Source organism: Bacillus rossius, chromosome 1 (genome assembly GCF_032445375.1).
Source record: "Bacillus rossius redtenbacheri isolate Brsri chromosome 1, Brsri_v3, whole genome shotgun sequence".
NCBI lineage: Eukaryota > Metazoa > Arthropoda > Insecta > Phasmatodea > Bacillidae > Bacillus > Bacillus rossius.
In genome coordinates this window covers 293,540,466-293,568,459 of record NC_086330.1, presented here as the reverse complement: position 1 = coordinate 293,568,459, position 27,994 = coordinate 293,540,466, and the positions used below count along the sequence as shown (strand labels likewise).

At 36.4% G+C, this 27,994-nt stretch overlaps 1 protein-coding gene across 1 annotated transcript in view; it reads right to left on the bottom strand.

Annotated features, from left to right (window-relative positions):
* The window catches only part of LOC134527754 (ruvB-like 2), a 100,297-nt gene extending 82,826 nt beyond the window's left edge, over positions 1-17,471 (bottom strand). Inside the window, 3 exon segments of the mRNA XM_063360683.1 lie at positions 8,371-8,491; positions 12,554-12,667; positions 17,370-17,471. Of these exon segments, the coding sequence (XP_063216753.1) occupies positions 8,371-8,491; positions 12,554-12,667; positions 17,370-17,375 (241 nt within the window). The 5' untranslated portion in view covers positions 17,376-17,471.
* Between the last annotated feature and the right edge of the window lie 10,523 nt (positions 17,472-27,994).

Sequence of the window (27,994 nt, the reverse complement as noted above, 5' to 3'; positions counted from 1 at the left end):
ATTAAGGATATTAGGATATTCTTACACACAAACAGTTGTGAATAGCAATTAATATACTATTCACATTTGGAGATTGAATATCAAAAATTTAAATTGTGAATATTTACATACGTACGTCTTTTTGTTTCACATGGATGTTCCAAATGCATAATTTTTCACCAACTTTTAATGTTACTGCTGTTTCAAATATATTAATATATTCCTATTAACATGAACTGCAATACATTAGTGTTGGGCCGATTCCTAAAATATGCCGATTCCGATTCCATTTTCGATTCTTAATTAAAAGGTTGATTCTTTGAATACGATTCCGATTCCTTAATTTTTATCTGACAATGTTCAACAGAGTAATATCCTCAGAAAAAAAAAAAAGGTTGTTTATGATTTTAAAAATGTAATTGCGTTGTTTTTCATTTTCTGTGCAGAAGTTAACATTATATACAGCTTATATAATGTTAAAAAGTATGTTCATTACCATCAAGTTACGCTACCTTGAATTTCTAGCACAATTTGGCCTTTTAACCTTGCATATAGTTAGACGAAACACGTGTTCAAACACTGCCAATAATCAAAGATGTCTTATGTCCTAAATTGTAAATAATGTTATAACTTAACCAACTTTAGATACCTTACATTATAAACTCAATTAATTAATTGTAAAAAAAGAGGTTTGTACGGTTAGGTTAAGAATTTTATTTTCAAGCACAACTAAATAATGATCCAAATAAAATGACAATATAACCTCGTTTATACATATTTCAAGGGGCCAGGGCAAAAAAAATAAAAAGAGGGAAATGTAAAAATAAAACTTTATTATTTCATTATGATGGAAATGACAAAAAACAAATATGCACCACACTAAAATAAAATGTCAGCGATGCTTACGTTTTAATATATTACCTAGAACTTAATTATCTCACTTGGTGAAAAGAATAAATCCATCCAGTCTTGCAGTTCTTCACAACCGTAAACAGAAAATAAATTTTCGGTTCTTGAGTAAGAAAGTTCTGTGCATGTTTTAGCTTCTCAAAATTTCCACATTTTATGGTGAGATTTTCTTACACAAAATATTTAAACTCTTCAAATAATCACGTGTTAACATTTAATTCATTTCAGAAATTTATAGGAAACAATTCTGTTAAACTAACACAACTACTTTCAAAAGATTGTTTATATTTGGTAATAAAAATTTACGAACGTTTCAGCAGCAATGTTTGGAAATTCAGATTAGCCAACTGCCTTTTCAAAATATATCTAATGTAAAACGAGCATCGCTGAACACTCACAAGAACGCCGATTTACGGCAATTTGGTTATGTTGCTTTTAAACTTATTTTAATATGGTCGCAGTAATCCACTGTGAATTTGGGTAAAATCTCATTCAAAAATTATTTCATTTTAATTCTTTAAAGTTTAAAGTGCAGAAATGTGAAACATCTTAATTTTCACGTTCCACCAAAGATTTGGTTCATGGCCGTATGGTTTACCATGGCAGGTATCACAAACAAAAAATTAGGTTGTTTACAATGGCAAATGTAGCTGCCATGATCAAATAGTTAACGTTTACATTATTTTACTTACAGTTTACATTTACATAATTTTCTTTAAACATTTATGGTTTTGTCTAATTATTTTTGAAGGTTTACTATTAAATGCAGTGCTGCTGCAACGTAATTTCCGAAAAATGCTTTCGCTTTTAAAGCGGGAAAGTATATACTGCATTTGTACTGTAGGGAAAATGGCGGTGCAAGTAAATAAATACGTTAATCACCGTAATTCGTAAATAAGTTCGTAAAAAAAAGATTGTATTATGTAGTTTAAAAATTATATTTGCATGCATTTTAATATTTTCTTACGTTGCGTAGGAGATGTATTTTGCAAACTTAAAAACAATGCAGGAATCGGTCATGGTTGATTCCAAAACCATTGTATTCTGAATCCCACAATTATACTGGAATCGGTTGAACCGACCGATTCCGGAATCGGAATCAACCCATCACTACAATACATGTTTGAAAAGTTCATTCCAAGAAATTAAAATTAACAGTCTTCATTAAATCAAAACATCCCGTCCCTTGCTTTATGCCAGTAACTCAATGGTAGGAAATTTGGAGGAAAAAAAATACTCCATTTCCAAATGAAACAAAGATAACAGGAATACTGTGGTTCATATTTTTTTTATGAACATTTGCTATATTTTGTAAAACATTAAAAAAATATTACAAAAAATGTTATTCCTCAACTATTTGAACCCGGAACCGAAACTAAAATTTGGAATCGAAAAATTGAAGCAAATTTTTCAAAAGTAAAAAAAAATCAGAAATTGACGGTTACCGTTTAACTGATTGCTAGACATAAATTTATTCGTCAATTATCATTAATGTAACTCATAAAATTGCCGCGCACTTTCACTCAAGCAAATTTCATAACGTTATGGAATATAGGTTAGGCCGAACATTAAATTTTTTTCAAAGATCGTGTATGGTATAATTTACACGTTCAGAACCACTACCTGTTTAGGCTTGCAAAGATAAATACCTTACGAAAACTGCTTGTTTATGAAATAGTTTAACAATCTGCTGAAACATTTTTATTTCTGCCTACTTACGACACATTACTCATGAACATTTCTCACGTTGCACGGGGAAAAAAATATTGTTGGTTTATTTGTTTTGAAAAATAAATAACACGTATTAAAAATGAATTTTACAACCATCAACGCACAATTTTCTGTTAACAGTTAAAATATTTCCTTGTTCAACCATACATTTACAAATATCGCCATTCTATGATAGTCTTCTGTTAACAGAATAACCAACATTAAAACATTCACGACATGAAAATATTTTAGCGGTGCCGTACGTGTAGACCAGTTGACATGTCACCATTTATCATAGATCGCGCGTGCCGACACAAAGGAATCGAATCACTGAATCGTAACATTTTGTCAGTATCGAAGTACTATTTACTGTTTATGCTTTTGCCTTTTACAAAACTCAATTAAAGCTGATCATCGTTGTATGGTTTAACTTTGTGAAGTTAATAAATGAATAATATTTACGTATTTTTTTCCGTTTTTAGGGGAACATTTCTTATTGAAAAAAACTAAGAAATATGTTACTTATTGGTTTTAATTTAAATTAACCCACTGGCTAGGCCATGCTGCATACGTCATATGTGCAAATGTAGGTTAATTAATAAATTAAACTTCTGTGCGCAGCACACATCGCACTATCTCGGTGACTCCAGTGAGGCAGCTGACTTTACCGTTGGTAACATTTGACACCTTTAAACAGTGGTGAAGTGATTAAATAAGTAATGGATGAAAATTGTGGCAAGTTTAAGGATCGCAGTCATCTTTGGAAATTTTATGACAAAATATCAGAAAGCCATTCCAAATGTAAAACTTGTGGAAGTAAACTCAAACAGGTGCATGGTAGCACTTCCAGCATGGTGAAGCACTTAGCATTACACAAGAGTGTATATGCAGAGTACTTACAACTACAAAAAGACTTAACTCATGCACCTTCCACATCAAGTAACAAAGTACAACTCACTCTGTCAGCTTCGTTTAGTAGTCAAGAAAAGTATGGTAGAGACCATCCCAAAGCTATTGCCATAACCAATGCCATTGGCAAAATGATTGCTGTGGATCTACAGCCATACAGTATGGTTCAAGATAAAGGCTTCAAAGACTTGATGGCGCTAGTTGAACCCAAATACTCTGTACCAGACCGAAAAACATTCTCTAGGCGTGTAGTGCCAGAGCTGTACAATGGTCTGGTGGAAAAAATTCACACGAAAATCAATAACAACTTCAAAAAAGGCGTCAATTCGGTGGCATTTACAACAGATATGTGGACGTCACGCAGTAATGACAGCTATTTATCATTAACATGTCATTATGTGGACACAGATTTTGTTCCTGTTCATCACATGCTGGGGAATGTTCTTTTCACTGGAGAACATAGTGGGGAAGCAATTGCTAATACTCTGCTTAGACTAAATGCAAAGTGGGAAATTCCAAACACTATACCTATTTACATAGTTTCAGAGTCTGCTAGAAACATGAAATCTGCAGCTGCTAAAACCAGTTGGCATTCATTTAGCTGTTTAGGGCACTCTTTGCAGCTAGCCATAAATGATGCCAAAAAGGAAACTCCTGGGATTGAGGTGCTGTGCAAAAAAAGTTGTGCTATAGTGGGGCACTACAAACATAGCTCCCAAGCTCGTCAGCATCTTCATGAATTACAAAAGCAGATGGGAAAACCAGAACATGAATTAATCCAAGATGTAGACACCCGATGGAACAGTGAGTTTGCTATGTTGAAACGACTTGTTGAACAAAAAGAGCCTATTGCTGCAGAATTAGCTTCTTCTGATGGTGTTGACAATTTAACTGCCATTGAATGGAAACTCGCAGAAGGGGCAGTCAGAATTTTAGAGCCAATAAATGAAGCAACTAAAGAGTTTAGTAGACAAGACTACCACACAATTTCTCTAGTTATACCAGTTATTGATGGCATAAAAAACTTGTTAGATACATTTGTGTACAAAGCAGAACCAGGCGAAGGCATAATTTTCAGATGAAATCTCAAGATTTCCTGATTACAAATCAAAAGATGAATATGTTGCTGCAATGCTTGTTGATCCTAGATTTAAATCAGTACTTTTGAAGGATCATGAGAAAAAGAAAGGTGTAAGTATTTTAAAAACATTAATTTCCAAAGACTGTGCTGATAGCAGCCATTCTAAAGCACAAAGAGTTGAAAGCCAGGCTGAAACCTCAGGGTCTAATTTAAGTGTTTGGAGTTGCTTTGAAGAAAAGTCTGCAAAGTTGGATGCATCATGTTCAAATACTCGGATAGATATGGTGAAAAAAGACATCCTGTTGTACTTAAATGAACCCATTCAGAAACGTACTACTAATCCATACAGGGTGTCTACCAGATCTAGTAAATGAAATTCCCTGATTTTTCCAGGTTTTCCAGGTCTAAAACTGAATTTTTCCAGGTTTTCGGTAACACAATTACGACATTCCACAAAACTGAAAAAACTGCATAACAGTACATTGAGGGGTTTCAAAATATTTCAACTCACTTAAATTATTAAAAAAAAAAATACCTTCTTCCAGACGTGGCCAGAGTGACTCAATTGATGGCAAATAAAACATGCTGCTACAAATATTTCACACACTTACTTTTGCAAAAACATAAGTAAAAGGAAGCTCCCATAAATTTCGCAGTGACTCAACTTTTGCGTCTATTGCACTTGCTTCAGAACGAGCCAAATCCAACACTCGAGCCTTCTTCAACTGCAATGCCTTGATCTCCTCTTCAACTCTTCTTTTTCTGTCTTCTTCTTGTCTGTAGCTTCCTTTTCTTTTTGTTTTGTTTGCAGGGCTTCCTTACGCCTACAACTAGCATTTATTACATACTGTAACATGGACTTGGTGATATCAACATGCTCTACACCTCCAGAACGTTGAACAAAGTCGTACATCTGTCTTAGTGCGTTCAGTATTTCTTCCTGCAAGTTTTCAGTCAGCAGATTAAAATTCACTGAAAATCCTCTTTCCAATGATGCATTTCCATTGGAAAGTACCAACATCATACTCACAAACTTTAGAAGGCCTGTTTTGGCAGCTACTGTATGGGCCTTAAGGATGAGCATCCACAATTGATCAAAGCGCCAGTCTTCTCGAGAAAAAGACGAGAACAGTGCTTCAGAATCTTTCGAGGAACATACCAACTGATACGATCACTCAATGTTATCAGCTTCTTGTTCTTATAGCCACTTGTTTTGAAGACAACATTCTAAACTGTAATTCACACGCTGTTTCCTCACACCCGAATTTAAAGCCACAGACGGACATAAGCAGGAAATTCCCTTGGTAAGTTTATACATACTTCAGGGGACTTTTGTCTTGAGATTTTTTACCATAACCTTTAGACAAGTCCTAACATAATTTTTCAGTAACAGGACAGACTTTAATGGTACTTTCTCTTTCTTGATGGCATGGCATACTGCATAACCCAACTTGATATTGTTAGCAGTCAATAGATTTTCCTGGTTATCTACATCCAATTGAGATACAATGCATTTCTCTCTAAAGCTCTTCAGTACCTCTGGTTTCAAAAACTTTCCTGCCAAAGCTAATAAAATGTCTACCAGTGAATCATAGAGAAAAGGTGCCATGGGTGCTTCACTTTGGAACATTGTGAGAAACAATTCCACCTCTGATGCCAGAGTAGAAGAATGTCAATTTTACTTCTAGAAGATTATCTTCAAGAGCACTTTTCACTACAATGAAAGACACGATGAAATAGAAACTTCACTAACAAATTTCTTTAGGTGGGGTAAAGTTTTCATGGCACGCTCAGCAACTGCAGTATTCCATCTGATTACACAAAATTTCTTGGAAAAAAGCTCTGATCCAGTTATTCTAATGTAATCTGCCCTCCTTGCAGGTACATGCATAAACAAATAGTAACTGTGCCTGAAAAAACTAACAACATCCAATTGTATAGCAGAAATTCCAGTTTTGAAAGCACCATGGACCATATGAAGTCCACAGCTACCAATTTATAGCAACGATGGCGAATCTTCACCAAAAGTGTCTGTGATATGTATTTTCAAAACTAACAAAAATGCCCAGTTTACATTGAGGTCATCCATAGATACTTAAAATTAAATGCATCTGTCGGTATAATCTGAACGTGGGAAGCACATGCTGCAGTACGTACATCAGCAGGATAACAGACCAGCTTGAACCAGTTTGTATCACGTGATTAAACGCCACTTCCGAATTTGATGGTAAATAAAAGAAAATGGACGTGGGAACTGTTCGTTATTTTCCATCCAAAAATAAAATAATGGGACGCGATACACTTGATGCTATGTCAATGCAAGCAGATCAATAAACAAAAATCGTATTGACAACTACAACCTACCAAACAAAAATTCCCTGATTTTTAACAAAATTCCCTGATTTTTCCCTGATTATTCCCTGATTACAATATTCCCTGATTTTTCCAGGTTTTCCAGGGTCAGTAGACACCCTGTCCATATCAGTGGTGGCAAGAAAACCAAGTTCGCCACAGCTTTGTTTCTGATGCTGCGAGAACACTATTGTGTATTCCTGCAACATATGTTGTCAGCCATTGTCTTTGGGTACTGGATAGGCTTAACATTTATTGTTCAAATGTAAAAACAGGGATTTATATGTTCACATAAAATTAATTCAGTTTTCCTGTCATAAATGGATACTGGGCAAAGTGATGGAGAGTCAAGTTTTCAGAGTTTGAAAAGTGGCAAACTAAATAAATCTTTTAAAAAAAAAATGGAATCTGGTATTTCTTTACTAGCAAGAAGCAAATGGCAGAATGTAAAACATGCCACTTTTTCTGAAAACTCTAAATTATATATTTCCGAGATTGAAATTTATCTGCAAGTTTATTATTTTATTTTTCATTTATTTCAATTTAAAATTCACATTAAGTAAAACCAATCACAGTTTTGTTACTTCTGAATTTGCAGTGAGGTATAACGTGATATTAACAACAAATGAGAAAAAAAATGTTTTTTCCATTACTTTTAAACACTTAGAGATTTTTTACTGTTTAGCTAATTATTACGCAAATAGTTCAATGGCATACAAGAGTTTCTTAAAACATATAAAAGAAAAACAGTTAGACACTATGGTGTCTATATTCTTTCATATTAAGTCTCAAGAACAACAGATGTGCTCTAAAAATACGCTAGCCTTGCTACCCAGAAACATTCTGTGAATGTTAAAATTTGTTTACAACTAGTATTCTGTATGAATAAACACCAATATGACAACCATTTGATTTTAAAATTATTCATTTGATTTGAATATTTGTCCACCAAAATCCACCATTCCCAAACGGCCATAACACTAAAAAAAATTAAATAAAAATTACTTTCAATATAACCAAATGGGGTAATTTTAAGTATGGCTCCAAACCTTATTTTGATTAATGATAAAAAAGCTGGAGTATATTGGTGCTTAAATAAGCAAAATCTTTACATAAAACCCACTTTCATTGTAAAATTTTTATGTATAAAATAATTGTTTAAAATAAATAAAATCCCTAAAATTCAAAATATAAATAATTTTAAAAAATGGAAATCACATTTTTGTTCAGTTAAAAAGTGGATGTATAAAAAAACTTTTTTTCATTGTTGCTCAATGTATAAGCAACATTATGGCATATTTGTAATCAATATAAATAATACTGAGGTGTAAAAAAAATATTACTCCTGATTTACCCCAACCTATCCAATCTTTAGTTGAAATTTTAAAAAAAAGTAGGACACTACTGGACACAGCTAAGGCAACACCTACCCGTCCCGGGCTGGCCGGCGAACAGCACGGCTCGACCAGCTATCTTGCCCTCCTTGATCATCTCTAGGATAACCCCGGCCGCCCGCCGCGCCTGTATCTGGCCCACCATGCCCTGCGATACCTGCAGGTAACACAGCAGCTGAGACCGACCCGCCAGACTGCCCAGCAGGCTGTCTACAAATACCTTGTGAACCCATCTCAGGACTTATTCACCATATTTAATTAACTTTGTTTTTGTACCATATAACATGCAAAATCAAACACAGAATGAAATAGATATACTATTTGCAGAAACATGCTGAGTGTATGTTAGGAAGCTAAAACCTTTACAGCGATGATTGCACCAGATTTATTGAGACAGTCTCCAACTATGTATGTACGTATATTTATTGTGCTTCTAAACTGAAATTTAATGTAAAAAACAAAAGTATGTAAATGTTATCAAAAGGCTGCTGGAAATTATAATTTTGGACTTCCAACACTGATACTATGTATTTACTTTGGAGCTTTTACATGATTTTTGTGACCAGTTCTTCAGTTTCAGTTTTGTTAATTTTTTGTTACTCATGATCAGTAGAAACCTGAATAGGGTTCCACATCACATGAAGCATCAGAAGCTTATGGGGTCCATCCTCTGTGTCAGGTTTCAAACACATACTGAGGGCAGGAGCTCCTAGCCAGGTTTGGCATATTTAATTTCCTGTTCCAATCCTTTGTTGAGTGTAACTCTCCAATCTCTTGTATCACACTGCATAGAACAATTTCAGATGATTCAAGGAATCGGTACGCTAATTCAAAAAAGAATAGGAATAGAATATTAAAGATGGTAAACGTGGCTCAAAATAAGAGTTCAAAGGTTTAAGGGGGATTGCGAACATACAACACCCAATAGGAAAAGTTAATATACAGCATATAACAAAAATGAAATTTGTAAAACTCCAAACTCTCCAGCTAGCTTGAAATTGGTCTAGAATGCACATACATAAACACTAGAAAAGTTTTGTATTGAATGTTGAAAAAAATATCTTAGTTCCCAAGATAAATATTACTGTCAATTATTGATTACTGAAGTAACATCCTTCAGTCATGAACAATTGCACTGACGTCAAAACACAAAATTATTGTTCGTTGGTAGGTACGAAAAATCCAGTGGTTGCTTGCAACACACAGTACAAGTCGAAGGACTGCATCCTCCAAACAATGATGAAATTACTCTATCATCGCTGTGGGCTGTTTCCAACTGTGGCCAAAATATCCTATTTAAGTTTTGTAATAAAAAAAAGATTGAATATAAGTGGTAGATCCCTAACCACAGCTGTTAAATTCTCTGCCTATAAATTCTTTACCAAATCTGAGCCATTGCCCGACACGTGACCTCTCGGTACCTCGTACAGATGCTGACCAACTCCATGGCTACATTCACTTCCAAGAAAGACAAAGGTGCACATGTTATGTAATTTTCAACCAATCACAAAAATGCACAGAAAAAATGTCAGTCAATACTGGTGCATGGTAATAGTATTTCAACCAAATCACGATTCTTTCCCACGCACAAGTCACAAGTACCTCGGTCTCTCTTCAATTGTTATACAACTAGCAAACTATTGCATCAGGCAGCTTTAACCCAAACAACCGGGACCAAAAAAATACCAAAAAAATTACGTGAACACAATAAAACTTAACCAACCAGTAAAAATAAGTAAAAGCAACTTTAAATAACTTAGTTAAATGGAAGTAAACAAATTATAAATATTTTACAAAATTAACTCCTGTAAATAATGATTTAAAACATTGCAAATGCCCAAATACTTCTCAAAAGAATAAAAAGCTAGTATTTACAAGATGTCAAAAACCACACCAAGTACTGTATACGATCCGACAACAAAATAATTAGTTAACTGTTCAATAAGTGGGGATGACTGTATCCTGGGTTCTTACAAAGTTAATTCATAAAAAAAGATTTGCATTTATAATGCAAACCAATTTTTAATCACTGAAATATTGTTCTTAGATATCCAGAATTCAATGAAGGTTTTTGTTTCATCTATAAGTTTTTAACAAAATTAATTGGCAAAGTGAAGTGTAGAAATTAGATAGAATCTGATTTATTATATTATTTAATATATAATTGACTGATTCTGGTTCATACCTTAAAAATGCCAATTTTCTTTTATGGTTGTGTAAATCAATTTACTCCAGACATTTTTATTACAAAGAGTTTAACTAAACAAATACAGCTTGTACAACATTTAAAATGATACCAGTTCATTTAAAACTGTAGTGCGGAAAAACATTCAGGAAAGCCCTCATAATTAGAGACAAGGTTTATTGTTTTATTTTTAGGCCAATTTCATTTTTAAAACAGGAGATTTTTGTCTTATTGCTTTAATTGTTTATAAACTCTGTTTATTTATAAAGATAGCACCATTTTCAACAAATATGACACTTAATTATTCAATACTTACTTTACCAAAACTATGTAATTTTGACTGATACCCTTTTACAATATAATTATTTGCAATAAGCATGTCTAACTACTGGGAAAAATATTTATAAATCAGAAAATATGTGTACCAATTTAAAATATATACCAATGTTGTAATGGCAAAATTAGTTACCAATAACAGTTGCAATATTAAAAAAAAATCTCCAATCTATTTAGTACATACATTTTGGTACTTACTACCTCCATACTAAATAATTTACATTCATTGAATTTAATATTTTAAAATATGGTTTTGTAATTTGAGATGATTTTTGATAAAATATGATGATTGATATCATTATTTTTTGATGCATTTCACCAAACATCTAATGTATTAAAACTAGGCATTCTGCATATTACAAATATATTTTTTTCTTTTTGTATGAAAAAATATAAGATTTTATGGTTCTATTTTTCATTTTTAAAATGGCACTTTCCCTATTATTTAATTAATGTTCCACTTTTCAAACTTCACAGTTAAAAAAAAATCTAAAGACTGTAAACGTTACTATGGCCATAACTACAGATGATCTGTGCATAAAACATAATTTTTAAGGTTTCAGCTGAATTACACATACAATAGACTTGTGATTTTTATTTCATCAGGGCAAATGCAACTAGGAAACTCACTCCCTCGCTCCTTATCCTTGAACTTCCCTCTCGATGGCCTGTGCAAGTGAGTCAGTCATGTGCAAGATGTGTGAAAATTAACTCTGGAATGGTCTCCACAGTCCTCTACACACTCAGGAAAATGTAGTATATTAATTGGCCGTTGACTAGTGAGACTTCTTGGCTGGGTAACACAAGATTCAATACTTAAGGATTTCCCATTGGCCTCAAGTCCTCCAGACAAACTGACAGCCAATAGCAGGAGCAGCATGTACATAAAATGTGTTTGAATTTAAGCAATTTACAAAATAATGGCAGCTAATATTTCTGTTTTTTTTTGTTTTTTTTTTCTGGTCTCTAATCGTTTGCTCCTGATTTTTCAAGGTGTGTCCAATAACAATTAATGAAATGGCAAAGCACATTCAAAAGTACAATGAATGAGACTAACTTGTCCCAGAACAGTAATGCAGTTTTGCTGGTCTCCATACACCAAGGCAACGGGATCACAAGTTTTTACTGGACTCCAAACCACTTGGACACAAAACTGAATTTCACACGTTATAGCGTACATTCTAATCAACCCCTTTCTTAAGTACTGTGACTCAAAATAATGCTCATACTGTACAAACTTCTCTTTCATCACACTTTCTTGCATTTTTGAACATTATCTGGTCATTCAAAAAGTGAGTTGATTGATTGGATTACAATTTAAGGGAGTTCATCCCTCTGCCAGATAAATATACTATGTTTACATAAATACTGTTTAACTTTAAGATTTTTTGAAAAGCTTAAATTTCACAAATTGAATAACCTATTAAAATATTGCAAAATTTTAACAGAAGTGGCTGCTGCCAAACTTACATTTTTAACAGTTTTGTATAGTAGCAAAAGGGAGTATTAAATTGATTTATGACAAATTTATCTCATTTTACATAGCCTTCCAAAATTCCAAAATTTTCTCACAGCTTTTCCTGACATTTTCAATTTTTTTTAATGACACCTGTAAAATTACTTGAATTTTCCAAATTCTTATTGATCAATTCCAAAACCCTGACTTGTCCAGTTCCACCAGCCCCGCTGACATCTCACCTGCCGCGGCTCCAGGTTGTCATTGAGGCCAAGCCCGCGGATGTGCGAGTGTGCGCCGATGCGCTCGATGCGCGTCGTCTCCCGCACTTCCTGCGTCTTCATCATGGAAGGGACCTGCAGTCCAGAGTTCAGAGAGCACAGTCAAATTGGAAATGTGATAACCTAAAATTCCTGACACATTCAAACTGTACCTAGTGGTGGACACATTATGGAGGGGGGGGGTACCTTGAGAGGGTGAATGCCTTCCTCCCATCAGTCACATAGGATAAAAATGTTTTTCAGAGCATAAACCGGGAATAAAATGTTCCCGAACACACCTCTTCACACGCTTCTAGATCTACCTCTGGCTGTACCAAAACATTGAAGTGTTGTGAATTATAGACTTCCCTGTATTCCTCTCAGGTTTTAGTGTCCCGTTCACATTTCATTCCTGGGTAAACTGTGATTTAAGTCATGTGATTTAAGTCAAGTCAGGCAGAGACCAATCAACTCTCAAAAATTAAAAAAGTACACAGTATTTCTGGGTTGCATATAATTGATGGTAATTCTGAAGAGCCGTTTTTAATAAAAATTTCAAAATACTTTTTTTTGTAATTACTGTAATGTTTTCCAATCATTATCTAAGAGAGCACTGTGATATTAAAGTAGTTTATCAGTAGTTGACAATTGTAAAAGAGTGGTTATGTTAGGTTACATAGGTACCTAAAACACTATGTCACTGCTTTTCCTTAAATTAAAAAAAAAATTCCAAAAAAAAAAAACTTTTTTGAATACTAATGGCGTTCCTTTATTTAACATGTAAAAAGTGTTTCTAAATTTCTACTGGTTTCTGAGAAATTTCTGTTTCTAGGTCATATTAGATAGTCTATGCAGTAAAGTTACCATGTTGAGCTTTAATTGCGTTGCCGATCCTGCGTTTTTCCATATACATATAAAAAGTGTATATTTTGCATTTGCATATTGTGACATATTGGAAAGTAAATAATAATCAAAAAACAATTACAAAATTCACTACTGTGCATCCAAACCCAAACGACAACCCTTGACAAGAGATTTTTTTTTAGCAGTATGGAATGCAATAACATGATGTAACTTGATTTCTAAAAGGAAATGTCATTACATGTATCAAATGTAATGATTCCTTTTAGTATGTCATGCTACATGCTATAGCAAGTTTGATACATGTAATGACAATTCCTTTTATACATGAGGTTACATTAGGGTGACCAATTCATAAACTTGAAAAAACGGGACACATCCAAGGAGGGTTTGGGGCGATACCCTCCAGCTAAAGGGGGGTCCGAGGGGCCTCCATCAAGACGTAATCATTGAAACATGTTCTTTTTTGCTAATTTGAGACCTATAAATCTTTTTCAATTTACCTATGAACATGTAATTTAATTTAAATTGTGAGGCGTATAATAAATAAAAACAACAATTTTGCAGTGAATACTTATTTATTAGCTATAAGTAAATACTTCAAAACATAATCAAACAAGATAACTAAAATTGTTAGTCAAAGTTATGTTAAAAATCTTTAGGATTTCAATTGGGGATATTTTTCTTTCATTCCAGCCAATTTTAAAACCTCTTTCTTTTCCAATATAAAGTTGTAAAAACTAGAACAGTCCATTTTTAAATTGTAGAGTACCTGCAAGATTGCAGAAAGGGTATCCACTCCCATCTTGTTCCTTTCATCCGTCCATTGAATGTTCATAAGCGAAAAGATTCTTTCAGTATTACTATTATGGGCAGGGATCGCAAACACATACTGGCATATCTTCAAAAATTCAGAGTGCTGTTCTGGCCTGGTACGTTTTAAAAAAAAAAAACATTTTTCGTGACACTGAGGTGATTTTTTATCTTCATCAGTCCATTCTTTAATTTTTTCACTTACAAAATCCACTAATGGTACCAGTTGATCAAATAGCAAAGTACCTATCATTTATGTCTATGATTGTTTCATTGAAGTAACAAATAGTTTCTTCAATTTGTTCCCAACTGGGGATCTCTTTCAAAAGCATCCATTTAAACTTTGAGAAAGTAGAGAATGGTACACTCCATTTTTCAAGATACTGTAAGCAGGTTTCATAAAAGTCATTAACTTCAGTTCTGAAGTTAATTTTGTCTTGTTCTTGTTGCATAATACTGCCACACTTAAGAATGGATTTTACATTAAATGATAAGAACTGTTCCTCTTTTCTTCTGGTCAAAGCTGTGAGAGTAGATTCCAATACATCATTAACTTCCATAACACTTTTTGTAATTCCTTCAATCTTTTTAATTCCTTGCTGAAAAATATTGAATTGGCTATGGACAAACCATAGGTATGCCCCACTTAAAGGATTATAAAAAAAATGTTAACAAAATGTTTGGAGTTTTTTTCTCGTTTAAAAAGAAATCCTTTAGAGCATCAAACAGTTTTAAAATAAGTTCTATTGCAGGCATCAAAGACAGCCAACGAGTTTTTGAAGGTGCTAAAATAGTGCCATATTCGACGTCGACCATTTCACAAAATTCATTTAGCCTCTCTGTTTGCACCATGTATATAGAAAAATAAGAGAAGAGTTTGACAATAACACCTTCGATGTCACAGCTTAATCTATCTGCTGCTGTACAAATGGAGTTATGTAATATATGTGCAGGGCAACCCACACCTTCAATACCACCATGTAAAGTAGTTTTTAATTTTTTAAATACGTTGTTTTGTCCCTCTCTGTTCAAACCACCAAAATTTGTATTTGTATTATCACCACAAAATGCAATGCAACTGTTTTTATTTAACTTGAACTCATCAATGCAATTTAACAAGAAACTAGATATCTCATATGATGTTTCACACGGCAAAGAAGCAACTTTCAATAACTTTGACTGTATCCCTTCATTTAAGTCAAAAAACTGAACCACAAAAGGAAAGAATTTTACAGCCTTGTGATTACTTGCATCAGTTGAAATGCCATAAAATGGGGATTTATTAATTTGTTCAATACTAGTTTTCAAGCTGAATGGAGCTAAAACACCAGTTATCAGAGCTGACTGCTTTGTTCTGGCAGAGCTAAACTTAGATGCAATTGCAGAGTCACTAAACATAACGCTGTTTAACTTACTGATACAGTTATTTGACATAAGATGTGGTGGTGCTTGATCATATGAAAGGCCTGAGTTAACTCAGCAGCTCTAACTTTCATTTCTTCATTTGAATCATGTTTTATAAAATAATTTTCAAAAGACTTACTGCTACTTGGGGCACTCAGTCTGTTCGTATGTTTCACTGATGCAATGTGTTGTTTTACATCTGAACGTCCACCATGAGCAATACTAAAAACAGTATTGCAAACTGTGCACTCTGCTTCATTGTCATATAGCTTCCCTTTTTAATGTACTTCCATTCTTTAGAGTACTCCTTAAACTTGCACTGACGCTTGGGCATAATTAGTAATTAATAACAATATGAGATGCACCAAACCAATACTTGTAACAAGACCAAACCCCCACACCCACAGCCACACTTACTTGTCAGACTCCGGTTTGGACAGCCGCCTGCAGAATGGGCGAGTTCAACTGTCGAGGAGAGGAGAAGACGGCCCGAGGAGAGGCGCGACAATAATGTATCATCAACCCAAAGTAAATACGGGACATTTAGGCGTCCCGGGAGACTTTTTCGGGACCCCGTGTACGATCGTTAAAAAACGGGGCAATCCCATTTTTACGGGACATTTGGTCACCCTAGGTTACATGCTATCGCACATAAAAATTCCAAATGAAAAATATACAGTCATACATAGGAAAAATCACATGATCTGCAACACAATTAAAGCACAACAAAGTGATGACCGCTTCACTGCATGGGCTATCTAATGTGACTGTGACTTACAAATGGAAATTTCTCAGAAACCAGTAGGATTTTATAAATGCTGTTTCACAGGGTAAATAGAGGAATGCCTTTAGTATTAAAAAAAAGTATTTTCAGACCTTTATATTAATTTATGGAAGAGCTGCAACATAAAAATATTACCAGTTACGTATGTTAAAAAAAGTGTAGAATCGTGAGAATGGCTGGTTAGGTTAGCTACATTACACATACTAATTGTTTAAACAGTTTAAACACATTAAGTGTAATTTGTAATTACATTACAAATATCATAAAATAACCAAATTAATCATTCTCATGATATCACCGATTTGTAGTATATAACATACTCGTTAAAATGTTACTACTGGTAAATTACTTAAAGTATCATAACGCCCTCTTAGGGAGTAATTCAAATACATATGAAAAAAATTTTAAAAGGTTAATTTTTTTTTTTCTTCAGACAAGTGGCTTCCTTTCTGAATTACATCTCTTTTATTTATTTATTTATTTATTCATGCACTCCGTTTAGACCCAAATCAGGCTAGTTTGAAAAAAATGTTGCTTAGCAGGTTTCTGCATAACACCACTAATTGCGAACCGTAATTTAAGGTTAGGGTGATCAGTAAACTCGGTGTTTGCCATTGGTTACGTTCCTGAGCAAAATATAATCGGAAAACACATACAAGACGAAAAATTCTTTCGAATTCATTATTCTTTTACGTGTTCTTCCATGCATTTATCCCATGCATCAGTAGATATCGGACATACTACAACATTAAACAAACAATTCATGCACTATCACCCTTTATCATAACAATAAGTAATTGCACAATAATAACTCATATGGCCATTCACTTAATATATGCGGCTTAAAAATTGTTCACACAACTGTTAAAATACAGAATATACAATTATTTTGTAACATAAATATAAACATTTAGTAACACTAAAAATGTAAATTACCGCCATTCTCGTAAATTCACCGGCGTTGTTTATCTGGCCACAGATAGTTATAGAAGGTATGACGTATGAAGCATCATTTAAATCAGAAAACTATAGCTCTGCCTACAGTCTCATTTCACATAATAATCATATTCCCCAGTAGGCAGGTGTCACTGTGTCACATTAATTAGTTTCTTTCACTGTGTATAAAACTCCCGGATCGATTTTGGACTTAGTTTTGTTTCGATTGCTTTTCTTAGAGTGCAAAAAGTAGATTTCCAATAAAGCCGTAAAAAAATTATCAAAATCGCTTAAATAAATCCTTTATTTATAAAATATCACCGAAATGAAATCTATAGTGAAATACCAGTTGTATTCTGCACCTGCATGTACCCACCATAGACCAACCATCATATTTCCTCAACTACCAAACCTATATATTTTCTTTCCACAGCTAACCACCCTGTTGCTTTCAAATTAACCGGACTACAGTTGCTGATACCTGTCTCACATTGAGGAAAGCAATAATACCCACGACCACAATGTCTGCCTTCCAAACCTGAAGCTCGTCTCCTGGAGCATTCTGCGACAAGTGACTGATGGCTACAACCCCATTGGATTTCACCCTCGCTGGCCACCACAACCATATGTCTCTATTTTCAGCAGTCAGGGAGATGTCAAGTGGTGCCCAGCATGATGCCAATTTATGTCAGAGTTGGTTAGCGATCTTACCGAGAGTCAGCTGGAGTTACATTACCCTATTCGTAAAATACAAACAATGACTTGTGGTGCCTAACTTAAGATTGTCTTCAATATTTGAACATATAAAACATAAAAGCAAATAAATATTTATTAATTGGTCATTATTTTAACATTTCAATTAATATTTGTATTATAAGAAATAAATGGTATGTGTGTAATTGTACATTTTCGTGCTCATTTATTAAATTTTTTTTTGTAGTTTTTACTTGTTAAGAATGTTGACGGAATACACACGCTGTAGAACAAGTAAAGCTGGGTTTACGATTGATTTCCTTAAGAATTATAACTTAACATCGAGCACACGATTAAGTCAAAACTACATTTTCCAGTTTATGATTGACATAGAAGTCGTTAATTCTAACCAATCACAGCACGAAACACATGGTCGGCCATTGTTCGAAACGGAGAAGCAGGTTTGAAATAGGTTATTGACAAATGGGATATCTATTTTTCGAAATGGATGATGATTACAAATGACAAATATACGAATTCTAACCCAAAATACTGCCTCGCTCGGTCGAATAATAAGACATAAACTTCTGGTTGAAAGGTTCCGGTTTGTTGTGATTGGTCGCTTCCTTAAGTCTTAACGAAAAATATAAAATATAACAATTTCTGTTAAGTCTTAAGTCATCATATGGTTCGCACACGACCCGTCAAAATTCACACACGATAATCATAAACCATTCCACTAGTTTACATTGAGTCATATGGTAAGTACACGACTAAGTCTTAAGTCTTAATTCTTAATTTTCAATCGTAAACCCACCTTAATCGTCCCAGAAATCAGTGACAGTTTTAAAATATGTTACTTTTTTTTGCTCATTTAATTTCCTATTCTTATTATATTAATTCGTTTTTGTATAACATGACTGGAGCAATATCCTGTTGTAATCTTGTTTATAAAAACATGATCTGATATATTCAATAAATTAAAATAATTATATTGCATGTATTTGCAGCCAAGGTCTGTGAATATTTCTGATGCACCTAATCCTTTGGTCGAATTACTTTGATAAGACGGTGGGGTTCAAGTTCGGTGAGATACAAAAGTGGGCACACAGGCAAAATGCATGCTATAGTGTATAGTGTGTTGAAAGATAAGCTTCTTATTGTGTTGGTGTTTGGAAAGGTAGAAAAGCTCCCGACCATTTAAAATTCTAACTTGCTTGATGTGTCATTCATATTGGTTAAAATAAAATGCATATAAGTATGTTGTCGTGATATCGAACCTCCTGTAGCAATAATGCATGGGTCTCACCCCACCAGTACCAGACCATGCTGGCAAAACACACCCCTCGCCTTCGCCAACATGTCAAAGACACGACTGTGCCGACACGGAAGGGAAATTACCAGTGTTGTGGAAAGTATGACGCCAACCGCCGGTGCTCCATCTGGTTCGCACAGGCCGTTACGTCCCAACAACACTTACTCTTAAGTGCATCGAACACGCCCGAGCGTGATGTCCGCCAAGTGAGTGAAAGTGCGCCGCGACGAACACCATGTCGACTACAGCGCCCGGCCGGGTGTGGTAATGTTCTAAATTAGTAATTATTCTTTTTAAAACAACCAAATTAATAACAATTAAAAGATACTGTAATAATGTGAAAATTATGTGCAATTGTTAAATAATCATGTATTATCAAATATATCATTTGTCCAAAACTGGTCGGAGCTGTTTTCCCGCACTACACGTGTCTTGACGCGAGGTCGCAGGGCGCCCTCGCGCCAGTTGCCGTCGGTAGCTCACATAGGTCGGTCGCTCCACGAAGTTTTCGCGGCACATCCAGTTCATCGCAATAGTTGTAAGTTTATCATATATTTTTCATTTAGCTCTGCCCCTGACCCCACTCAGTCGTACGTCTTTTCGTATGGCTCTTAACTTAATTCATTTTAATCTCAACAGGGATAATTAAACTTACTACGTAATTTTCACGTCCTGAGAATTCGGACAGCGGACTTGAGTCATACACAGTTTCCAGGCTTCGAAGCCAACGAATCATTATTTGTCAAGGGCTCCTAGCAAGCCTCGTGTGTCATGTACTAACTCTTTAATCTACGTGTTTTCTATTCAGCTTATTTAACTGTGTAATATTCATCTTGCAATCTAACCAAGTAATAACTTTGTTAACCTGTAATAAGTGACTGTGATTCTCATGTGTTCTCATATAGCCGGGCTTACGTACATTTCGAATCATTCGCAATTTGTAGTAGGTTAGATTGCAAACATCTTTAAGACCATTTAATTATATATTGCCGTACTACATGTTAACGTCATCCACTGCATAAACCGTTGCAGCCTATCAGCTCCACGATAGTTTGCCGCATCCTTCACGTCGGTAACGGCCACAGGATAAATCATTACGTACAGTTTTGCCATCTATCCTGTTCGCGCGCATCGCCAACGCATAGAACCTCTCGTGAAGCGACGGTCAGACAACAGACGCGGCCAGGCATTAAACAAGCAAGTGTAACGGTCTTAATAAAGTGCAGTGTCTTTTCAATCAGTTTACCGTTTATTTCCAAGCAATCCTGGGTGGCCTAAACAGCCCGGGTAGTTTTCAAGTCGCGACGTACTCCTGCCTGCAGCCACGAGGTCGAATCCCCGTTTTTGCCCCCTGAGATCATTTTCAGATTAATAATTACTCAAAAACTTATACAGGCAGCGAGAGTGGTGTCAAGTAGCTATTTGTTGTTAATTATTTTTACATTTCCATATGTGCCCATGCAATGTACATCAACCCCGTTAGTGCACTCAAGGGTTAGTGCATCATACAAGTGTGTTAGCCCATTAAGGACACCTTATTTTGTGAATGTCATTGTTTACCCTTATGTCTTGGGGCTTAACATAATTCATAGTTATGCTTGATCAAACAGTCTTAATTTTATATCCATCTTAAATATATCCATGGAGCGGTTCACAGTAAATACTAAGAGTCTTCAACTTGACTAGTAATTATAACTCTAATTTTTATATAATATTTAATAGAATATTTTTTAGGAATTTAGTCAACTAATTAGTCATTACATTTTTTATTTAAGGTATTTTTGATGTTTTTAGTTATTAAGTTTCACATACAAATAGTTTTCGTTCTTTTACATGATTTGGCAGGAGGTGACTCTGTCTCCCCCCCCCCCCCTCTTTTAGTATCTACCACCTCACTGTGTCATCAGTCTTTATCAGGCCGTGGTCTGGGTGGATGCATCGTTCTGCAGAGTGCCATCACTGTTGTTTAATTTATCACCATACTTCAGGTATGTCGTTATAACTTTTCAACCTAAACTTTTGCTTATTTTCTGCCATAATTAGCTTCATCCACCGTGTGTACCTTCTGCCATGTGGTTTCGAACTTATGATACTAGTCGACTTCAGAACAGAACTTTGATTCAATCAACTGCATACTTGCCTGCCGCTTTTCAACTAATTCTGTTCCAACTAATATAATGTACATTCTCTGCACCCACTGCTGAACCCGTGCTACATGTTATAACCACATTCGTTTCTTAAAAAGACTGTCGCGTGGACTAAGCATCGGGTGCCACTATTGATAGATTGCATTCAATGTTTCGTTCTTTCAAGTGTATTGTTGTTAGCTTGCACAAACTGTAAATCTGTAAACCAAGTTACATGTGAATAAAACACATGTTTTCCAAATGCTTCTATCATTCAGAGACACTTTTCAGCTTAAACTGCGATGCGAGTGTCTGGTGTGTATTGGACTTCTAATTAAATCTCAGACTCCATGCATAGTGGGCCACGCTGGGTCCGATGACCCACGAGACATCACGGTTAGCCACAAGAGCTAGCTTGGCACCCTCCCAGAGCAAAGTCAAACCTCATTCACGCCAGTCCCCACAAGGCACACCTCGGGTTTCGAACACAAGACTGCGGCTGATGGCAGTAGTTCAAAAAGCTAGTAAATCTCGAGTGTAGCATGGAGTAAGTGGTGTGAGATGCAAAGCCCAGTTAATACAAACTTTAGCATTACACTTGCAATCAGGCCTAGTGCTCAGCACAGGCATGTTATCATATATAGAGTAATTTAGTCTCCTGAACAAAAGATAGTAGTGGATAACAGCAGTTGTGCATGGTCCTATTATGTGTCAGAGCCATCTGCGAACAATGCTGCCCTCCGATGGCAGTACAACACACCTAAGCGCTCAATTTATCCACATGTTGGTGCATGGTAGTGGTGCATGGCACCAGCAGCTCACGAATTACTCCTGCCACACACCAGAGCAACCAGAGCTTCGTTATCACAGTCTTTTTCACTCGATCAGGCATACTATTCTGTCATTGGCAAAATTACAGACATTTCATTTACAACATTTAAGTAGGGAAGGTACCACTCCTGAGGGGTCTTCTTCAAATAGTATATCACGAGAGATCTCCTTGTATTGGCTATATAGTGGTAGCTAATTAGACGAGTGGTCTCCAGCTATTGGCTAGCTTCGATCTATCATCTATGACCTTGTTTCATTTGTTGTTCAATCGGAGTCGACATGTATGGCTTCTCTCTCCTGGTTTTCTGCTGGTGTTCGTTTCTGTTTTTACAAAAGTGATGCCCATATATTCTTAGATTACAACCACCTTTTCTGTTAATGTTTTTTTTAAGTGTTCAAGAAATTCTCTGACTTTCCTGTTCCTATCATTATTTATTTGGGAATGATTTGATATTTGTCACAAATAAACTGTGTTTGTTGAAGGACGAATACCCAGCAGTAGCCGATTTGTGGTGATGTCATACCTGATAAGATAGTAAAGCCTGGTGTCCACCCCACTAGTATCAGTCTCGCTGGCAGAACACACCTTTGTATCACATCCGCGCGAATCAAGTTAGTGATTGTGTCCGCAACTAAGTAAGTGCTCCGTGTCATGTGTTAGGCACCTGTATGAGTGCTAGTGTATTAAATTCCCATTAAATTTTTTGTAAAGTCTTTATATTCACAAAAGAAAGTGCATCATTAAGTACACATGCAGCCCATCAATTACAAAAGAAATGGACGAAACTCGCAAAGGCGTGGTTGCGAACATTGAGGCTAAGCAGGGAGTGCGGGAAAACTACACCGAGATTGGGGCTGGCCGAGGTGCCGATGATGAAAGATTAAAAAAATCTTACACTATTGCAACTATAGTATACTAGAGTTGAGACGTGCTGCGACCAATCCTGGGACAGCTGATGTGGCCAGCAAACTGTCTACTCCGCATTCCAGTGAAGGTGGATGGCGCACTTGTCACAGTGCTAATCGATAAGTGAGCGAGACATGTGCTCATACACCCCACACTCGTGCTGCCCGGTGCACTGGGCCCACACCAATTTCATGCCAGCCCTCACTAGGCACACTCTAGGTCTCGAACTCAAGACTGCAGGTGATGGGAGTGTATGTGACTGTTTTTTTTTTTTCTGTGCAGAAGGATTGTGAGATGTGGCATTTAGATATTACTCTCCTTGGGATTATGATACACACTTTAGCCTAATTAGGTCTCATGGGGACCAGGGGTCCTATCCCTGACACCTTCGGAATAAATCTGCTAGCTAATAAATGATCCGCTTGTTGCATTTCGATAGACAGCTAAATATCTATTCTTGAAAAGCTATAGTGGCTATCAGTATCAGCATTGTCGGGTTGACGAAAACTCTATGAAAATGTGTGGCTGTTGCTTTTAGTGTTGATGTCACTGTAGAAGGCCAATTACAATAAGGGAACATTTCCATGAAAGTAAGTTAATTTTTTCATAATGTTAATCTTTTTTCTAGTTGACAGATGTGGAAGTTATGTGTATAAATTCATAAGAAATAATTAAAAATGAGTTGTAAAGTTAACCCCGAAAAATGGAAAAATTCAAAGACTTGACGTCATCCCGACCATGGCCTCTAAGCCCGTGCTCCACACCGCTAGTACCAGATCCCATTCTCGGAGTGCACCCCTAGCCCAGAGGGAATGAGTCAGGCGAGCGCCTCGGGTATGACCCCACTAGACTCAAATAAAATTAAGGGCACAAAACCCCGGGGGCTAGACCCCATAAAACAATTAAGGAACAAGACACTAGGACACAATTATTAATTCACAGAAATTAAACAAGTGCGTTGTAGCCACTCCGTGCGAGCACCGCAGGCACGGAGCAGACAACGAACCATATTTACAGTCAACGCAGCCACTGGCCTTAATTAAAGTGCCCATGACAATGATCAAGTCAGATTAGGAAAAATCCCACTAATGCAGTTCACAGGGAGACAATATGTTAATAAATTTACAGTCGCCAACTTGATGCCACAATTCAAATAATAAAATACTCAAAAACAGTTGTTAAGCCTTAAGCGCCCAATTACCAGGTGCTACCTTTTAATTGGGCACCTGGAACATGTTTTTAGCTTATAATAGAGCAAATTAAGTTAATGTAAGTTTTTGGCGCTGATTCACAAAGAAGGTGAAAGTTTCCCTCCCTTGTGAGGCGGCCATGGTTGGCAGTCTCCAACCACTCCGCGCCAAGTCAAGACGTGTGTCCGTGAGCAGCCTTCAATTTTGTATCACAGATCGTTCACTCTGTACTTGATTTAATAGGCAAACCCTTTTACTTCATTGCTGCTCACGTCGACTCAGCGTGTATTTCGCGGACCTGGGCTTAGATCGACCATTTCCTTAGTGATTCCGCAGGGCATTGCGAACCACACAATTTTCGGCACTGGCCGACTCTAGCCAACTCGCTTTCGTTAAGACCGCCGCACATACGCCTGCCGGCTGCAACCTCATGTAAGTGTAAAGTGTAATTAATGATGACGCTCATTGAGCCCCCCTGAGACAGTTAACTTTCGGTGCTGGCCATCTCCCTAGCACTAGTAACCGCGCCCCCGCAAAACTACTGCGGCAAATTCACAATGTTATGTTAGTGTCGTGTTTTGTTCTGTAATCAGCATGTGTTAATGTAACTGTACAACGATTCATACGCCGCATAGCGCATTCGCATAATATTTGTAGCGGTTCTGCCACCGCATAATGTATGTATAGGGAGTACAGCATACCCATGCGTACCACCGGAGAAGTCCATGGAGTAAACGCCAATTTAACATTGACGCCAACCGCCGGTGCTCCCTCTGGTCCGCAAAGGTCGTTATGCCACAACAACACTGGCTCCGAAGTGCGGCGAACACGCCCGAGCGTGATCTTCTCAAAGTGTGAGAAAGTGCACCGCAACGAACGCCGCAGCGACGTCAGCGCCCGGCCGGGTGTGGCAATGCGCCTAACTAATTATATATAATTATTTGTCAAGTTTAAACAACTAAATTAATAACAATTTAAAAGAAGATTCATGTAAGGGAAATTATGTCTAATTGTTTTATAAGCATATATTTTGTAACTTGTCTTTAAGTCCAAAACTGGCTGGGTCGGTTTTCCCGCGTTTCACGTGGTTAGGCGCGAGGCCGCAGGGCGGTCTCGCGCTCAGTTACCGTCTGGGACTCGAAGGGGTCGGACGCTCCGCGATCGTCGGGTCTTCAACTTTAGCATCTCTTCAACATTTCAGCAATAGTGTAAGTTTTCGGAAACCTTTTGATTAACTCGGCGCCGACCCCAACCCAGTCGCACGATATTTCGTGCGGCTCTTAATTAATTTAAATTCTTCCCACCAGGGAGCTTTACTTTTCATACGCAAATCCATGTCCAGTTTAAGGACCGCGTAGTAGTGGTACGCAGTTTCCGGCTAATGAGCCAATTAATCGTTATCGTCGTAGATCCTCAGTAATAAGTGTTGAGAATAACACTGACTAACTTTCGTCTTGTAACTTTCTCCGTTTTATTGTGCAAAGTGTAACGTGTAATTAAGTGACTAACTTTGATGTGTAAGGAACTTTTACGTGTACGTCTTCAGTCGGCGTGCCCACGTAATTTCAGAGACGTTAATCTCGTAGCAGGCTAGACTGCAAACTATCCTGAGCATAGGATCTTTTCTACGTATTTACGTGCCAGCCTAAGTTGTGGCAATAACCATTCATTTACATGCTAAACCTTTCATAGGGACGTGAAGCCACTGTTTCAGCGTGTCAATATAACTTTGCAATCTATCTTGGTCGCGCGAACTGTCACGTTTAGAGATACGCGTGTCATAGCGGTCCGACAACGGACGCGGCCAGTCTCGGGGCGTATGAGTGTATTGATACTGAATAAAGTGCAGTGTCCTATAAATCGTTTACCATTTATTTACAAGGCGTCCTGGGTGGCCAGAACAGCCCAGGTAATTTTTGAACGTAATTTTCAAACTCCGAGACGCGCTCCTGCCTGCAGCCACGAGGCCGAACCCCCGTAAAACCCCTGAGATATTTTACATTGTTAATAATTAAATAAAAGCTAAAAACAGGCAGCGGGAGTAGCGTCAACATAAACTGTGTCGCTTATGATTATTTAGCACCACTCCATCCTCCATACGGCCGAACGGCCTCACAACCAAGTAGGGAAGTTCAGGATAGATTTCAAACCACGTACCTGGCAGGGCACGTGGGGGCAGAGTATCCACGACCCATCTCCAATGGCCTAGTGTCCCACTAGCCTGGCGCCACCCTGGACAACAGCAGATCCGCGACGCCCGTAGCACTTGCCAGGTAATTCCCGAGCCTTCTACAGAGGCCAGGTTATGGCAGACTTAAATGAAAAAATAATAGATATTGCTAAAAAGGGGAAAACATTATTGTGCAATGCAATTATTAACTTTTTTTAATGGGAAAAAAAATGTTTACAGATTCAATTTTTTTTAGTATTTAAAAAATTCTAATTGCATAAAGACACCTATTTTTAGTTTATAGTTCGTGTTTAGTTGGCTCAATACCGCATCATATTTTTGTGAATACTTTAAAGTGAAAATAAATGTTATCCATTGTTTATTGGTTCAGCAAATCATTTATAAATATGTACATTAATTTATATACTCACTGCAAGTCATTAAAAAATAATATTTTTATGGAAAATTTCTTGGTAATTATTTCGGGGAGAAATATTTTTAATTGTTTCGATTAGGGGCTTATTGGAAACAATCTAGTTATTTATTAAAATTTCTTTCAGCAACTATCTTTTTTGTCATTATTTATTTAATAATACTTGCGTGGAATTTATTGGTGTATATTGAGTTCAACACTATTTTTTACATGGCAGGAATGTAGGCTAGGTTTTCCTGATGGAGGGGATTAAAAGATTCATCTACATTTTTTTTCCCACAATTAATTGTAATTGAGCGAAATTCGTATATAAATGGTCCCATTTTGAGTGCATTTGATTCCTGGAATAGAATGTACTATAATACGAATAAATCTGCATAGTCTTGAATTCGTCCAGCTGAAAGCCACCTAAAGCCAGAACTGCATCCGCCAGTATCCGACCCCGCTAACGGAATGCACCTCCCACCATGGCCCACCCTAGTCAAGCGAGCCTCCGATACCAAGGTAGAACCAAGGGCCATGTCTAATTAATAAAACACCACGACCCCCGTTCATTAAAAATCTAACATAATTTAAGGGTATCTTCAATATTAATTAAAAACCCCGCCCAGGAAAAGTGCGATGCAGGAGTGCCAGAGTCACTCATGTGTGAACTTGCCATAACAAGTTTGTGTCTCCTTTGCAGCCTTCAGCCTTAATTAATTATAGTGTTGTGTTAATGTAAATATTACCTCCCCGTTTTTTATGTGTAACTAGCCACTGGAGCGGTCAGCAAGCGACGAACAGTCTGTGATGTGACTCTGAACATTGAAACTTAATTTACACAAATTAATTAACCATAATTATTAAAGGCCATCCGCTTATCAGATTAATGAAGAATAATTTATGTATGAATTTAGAGCTGCTCTCAGCTTATTATTATTAATATAAATTCCGAATAATGGAACTTTAGCAACTTTG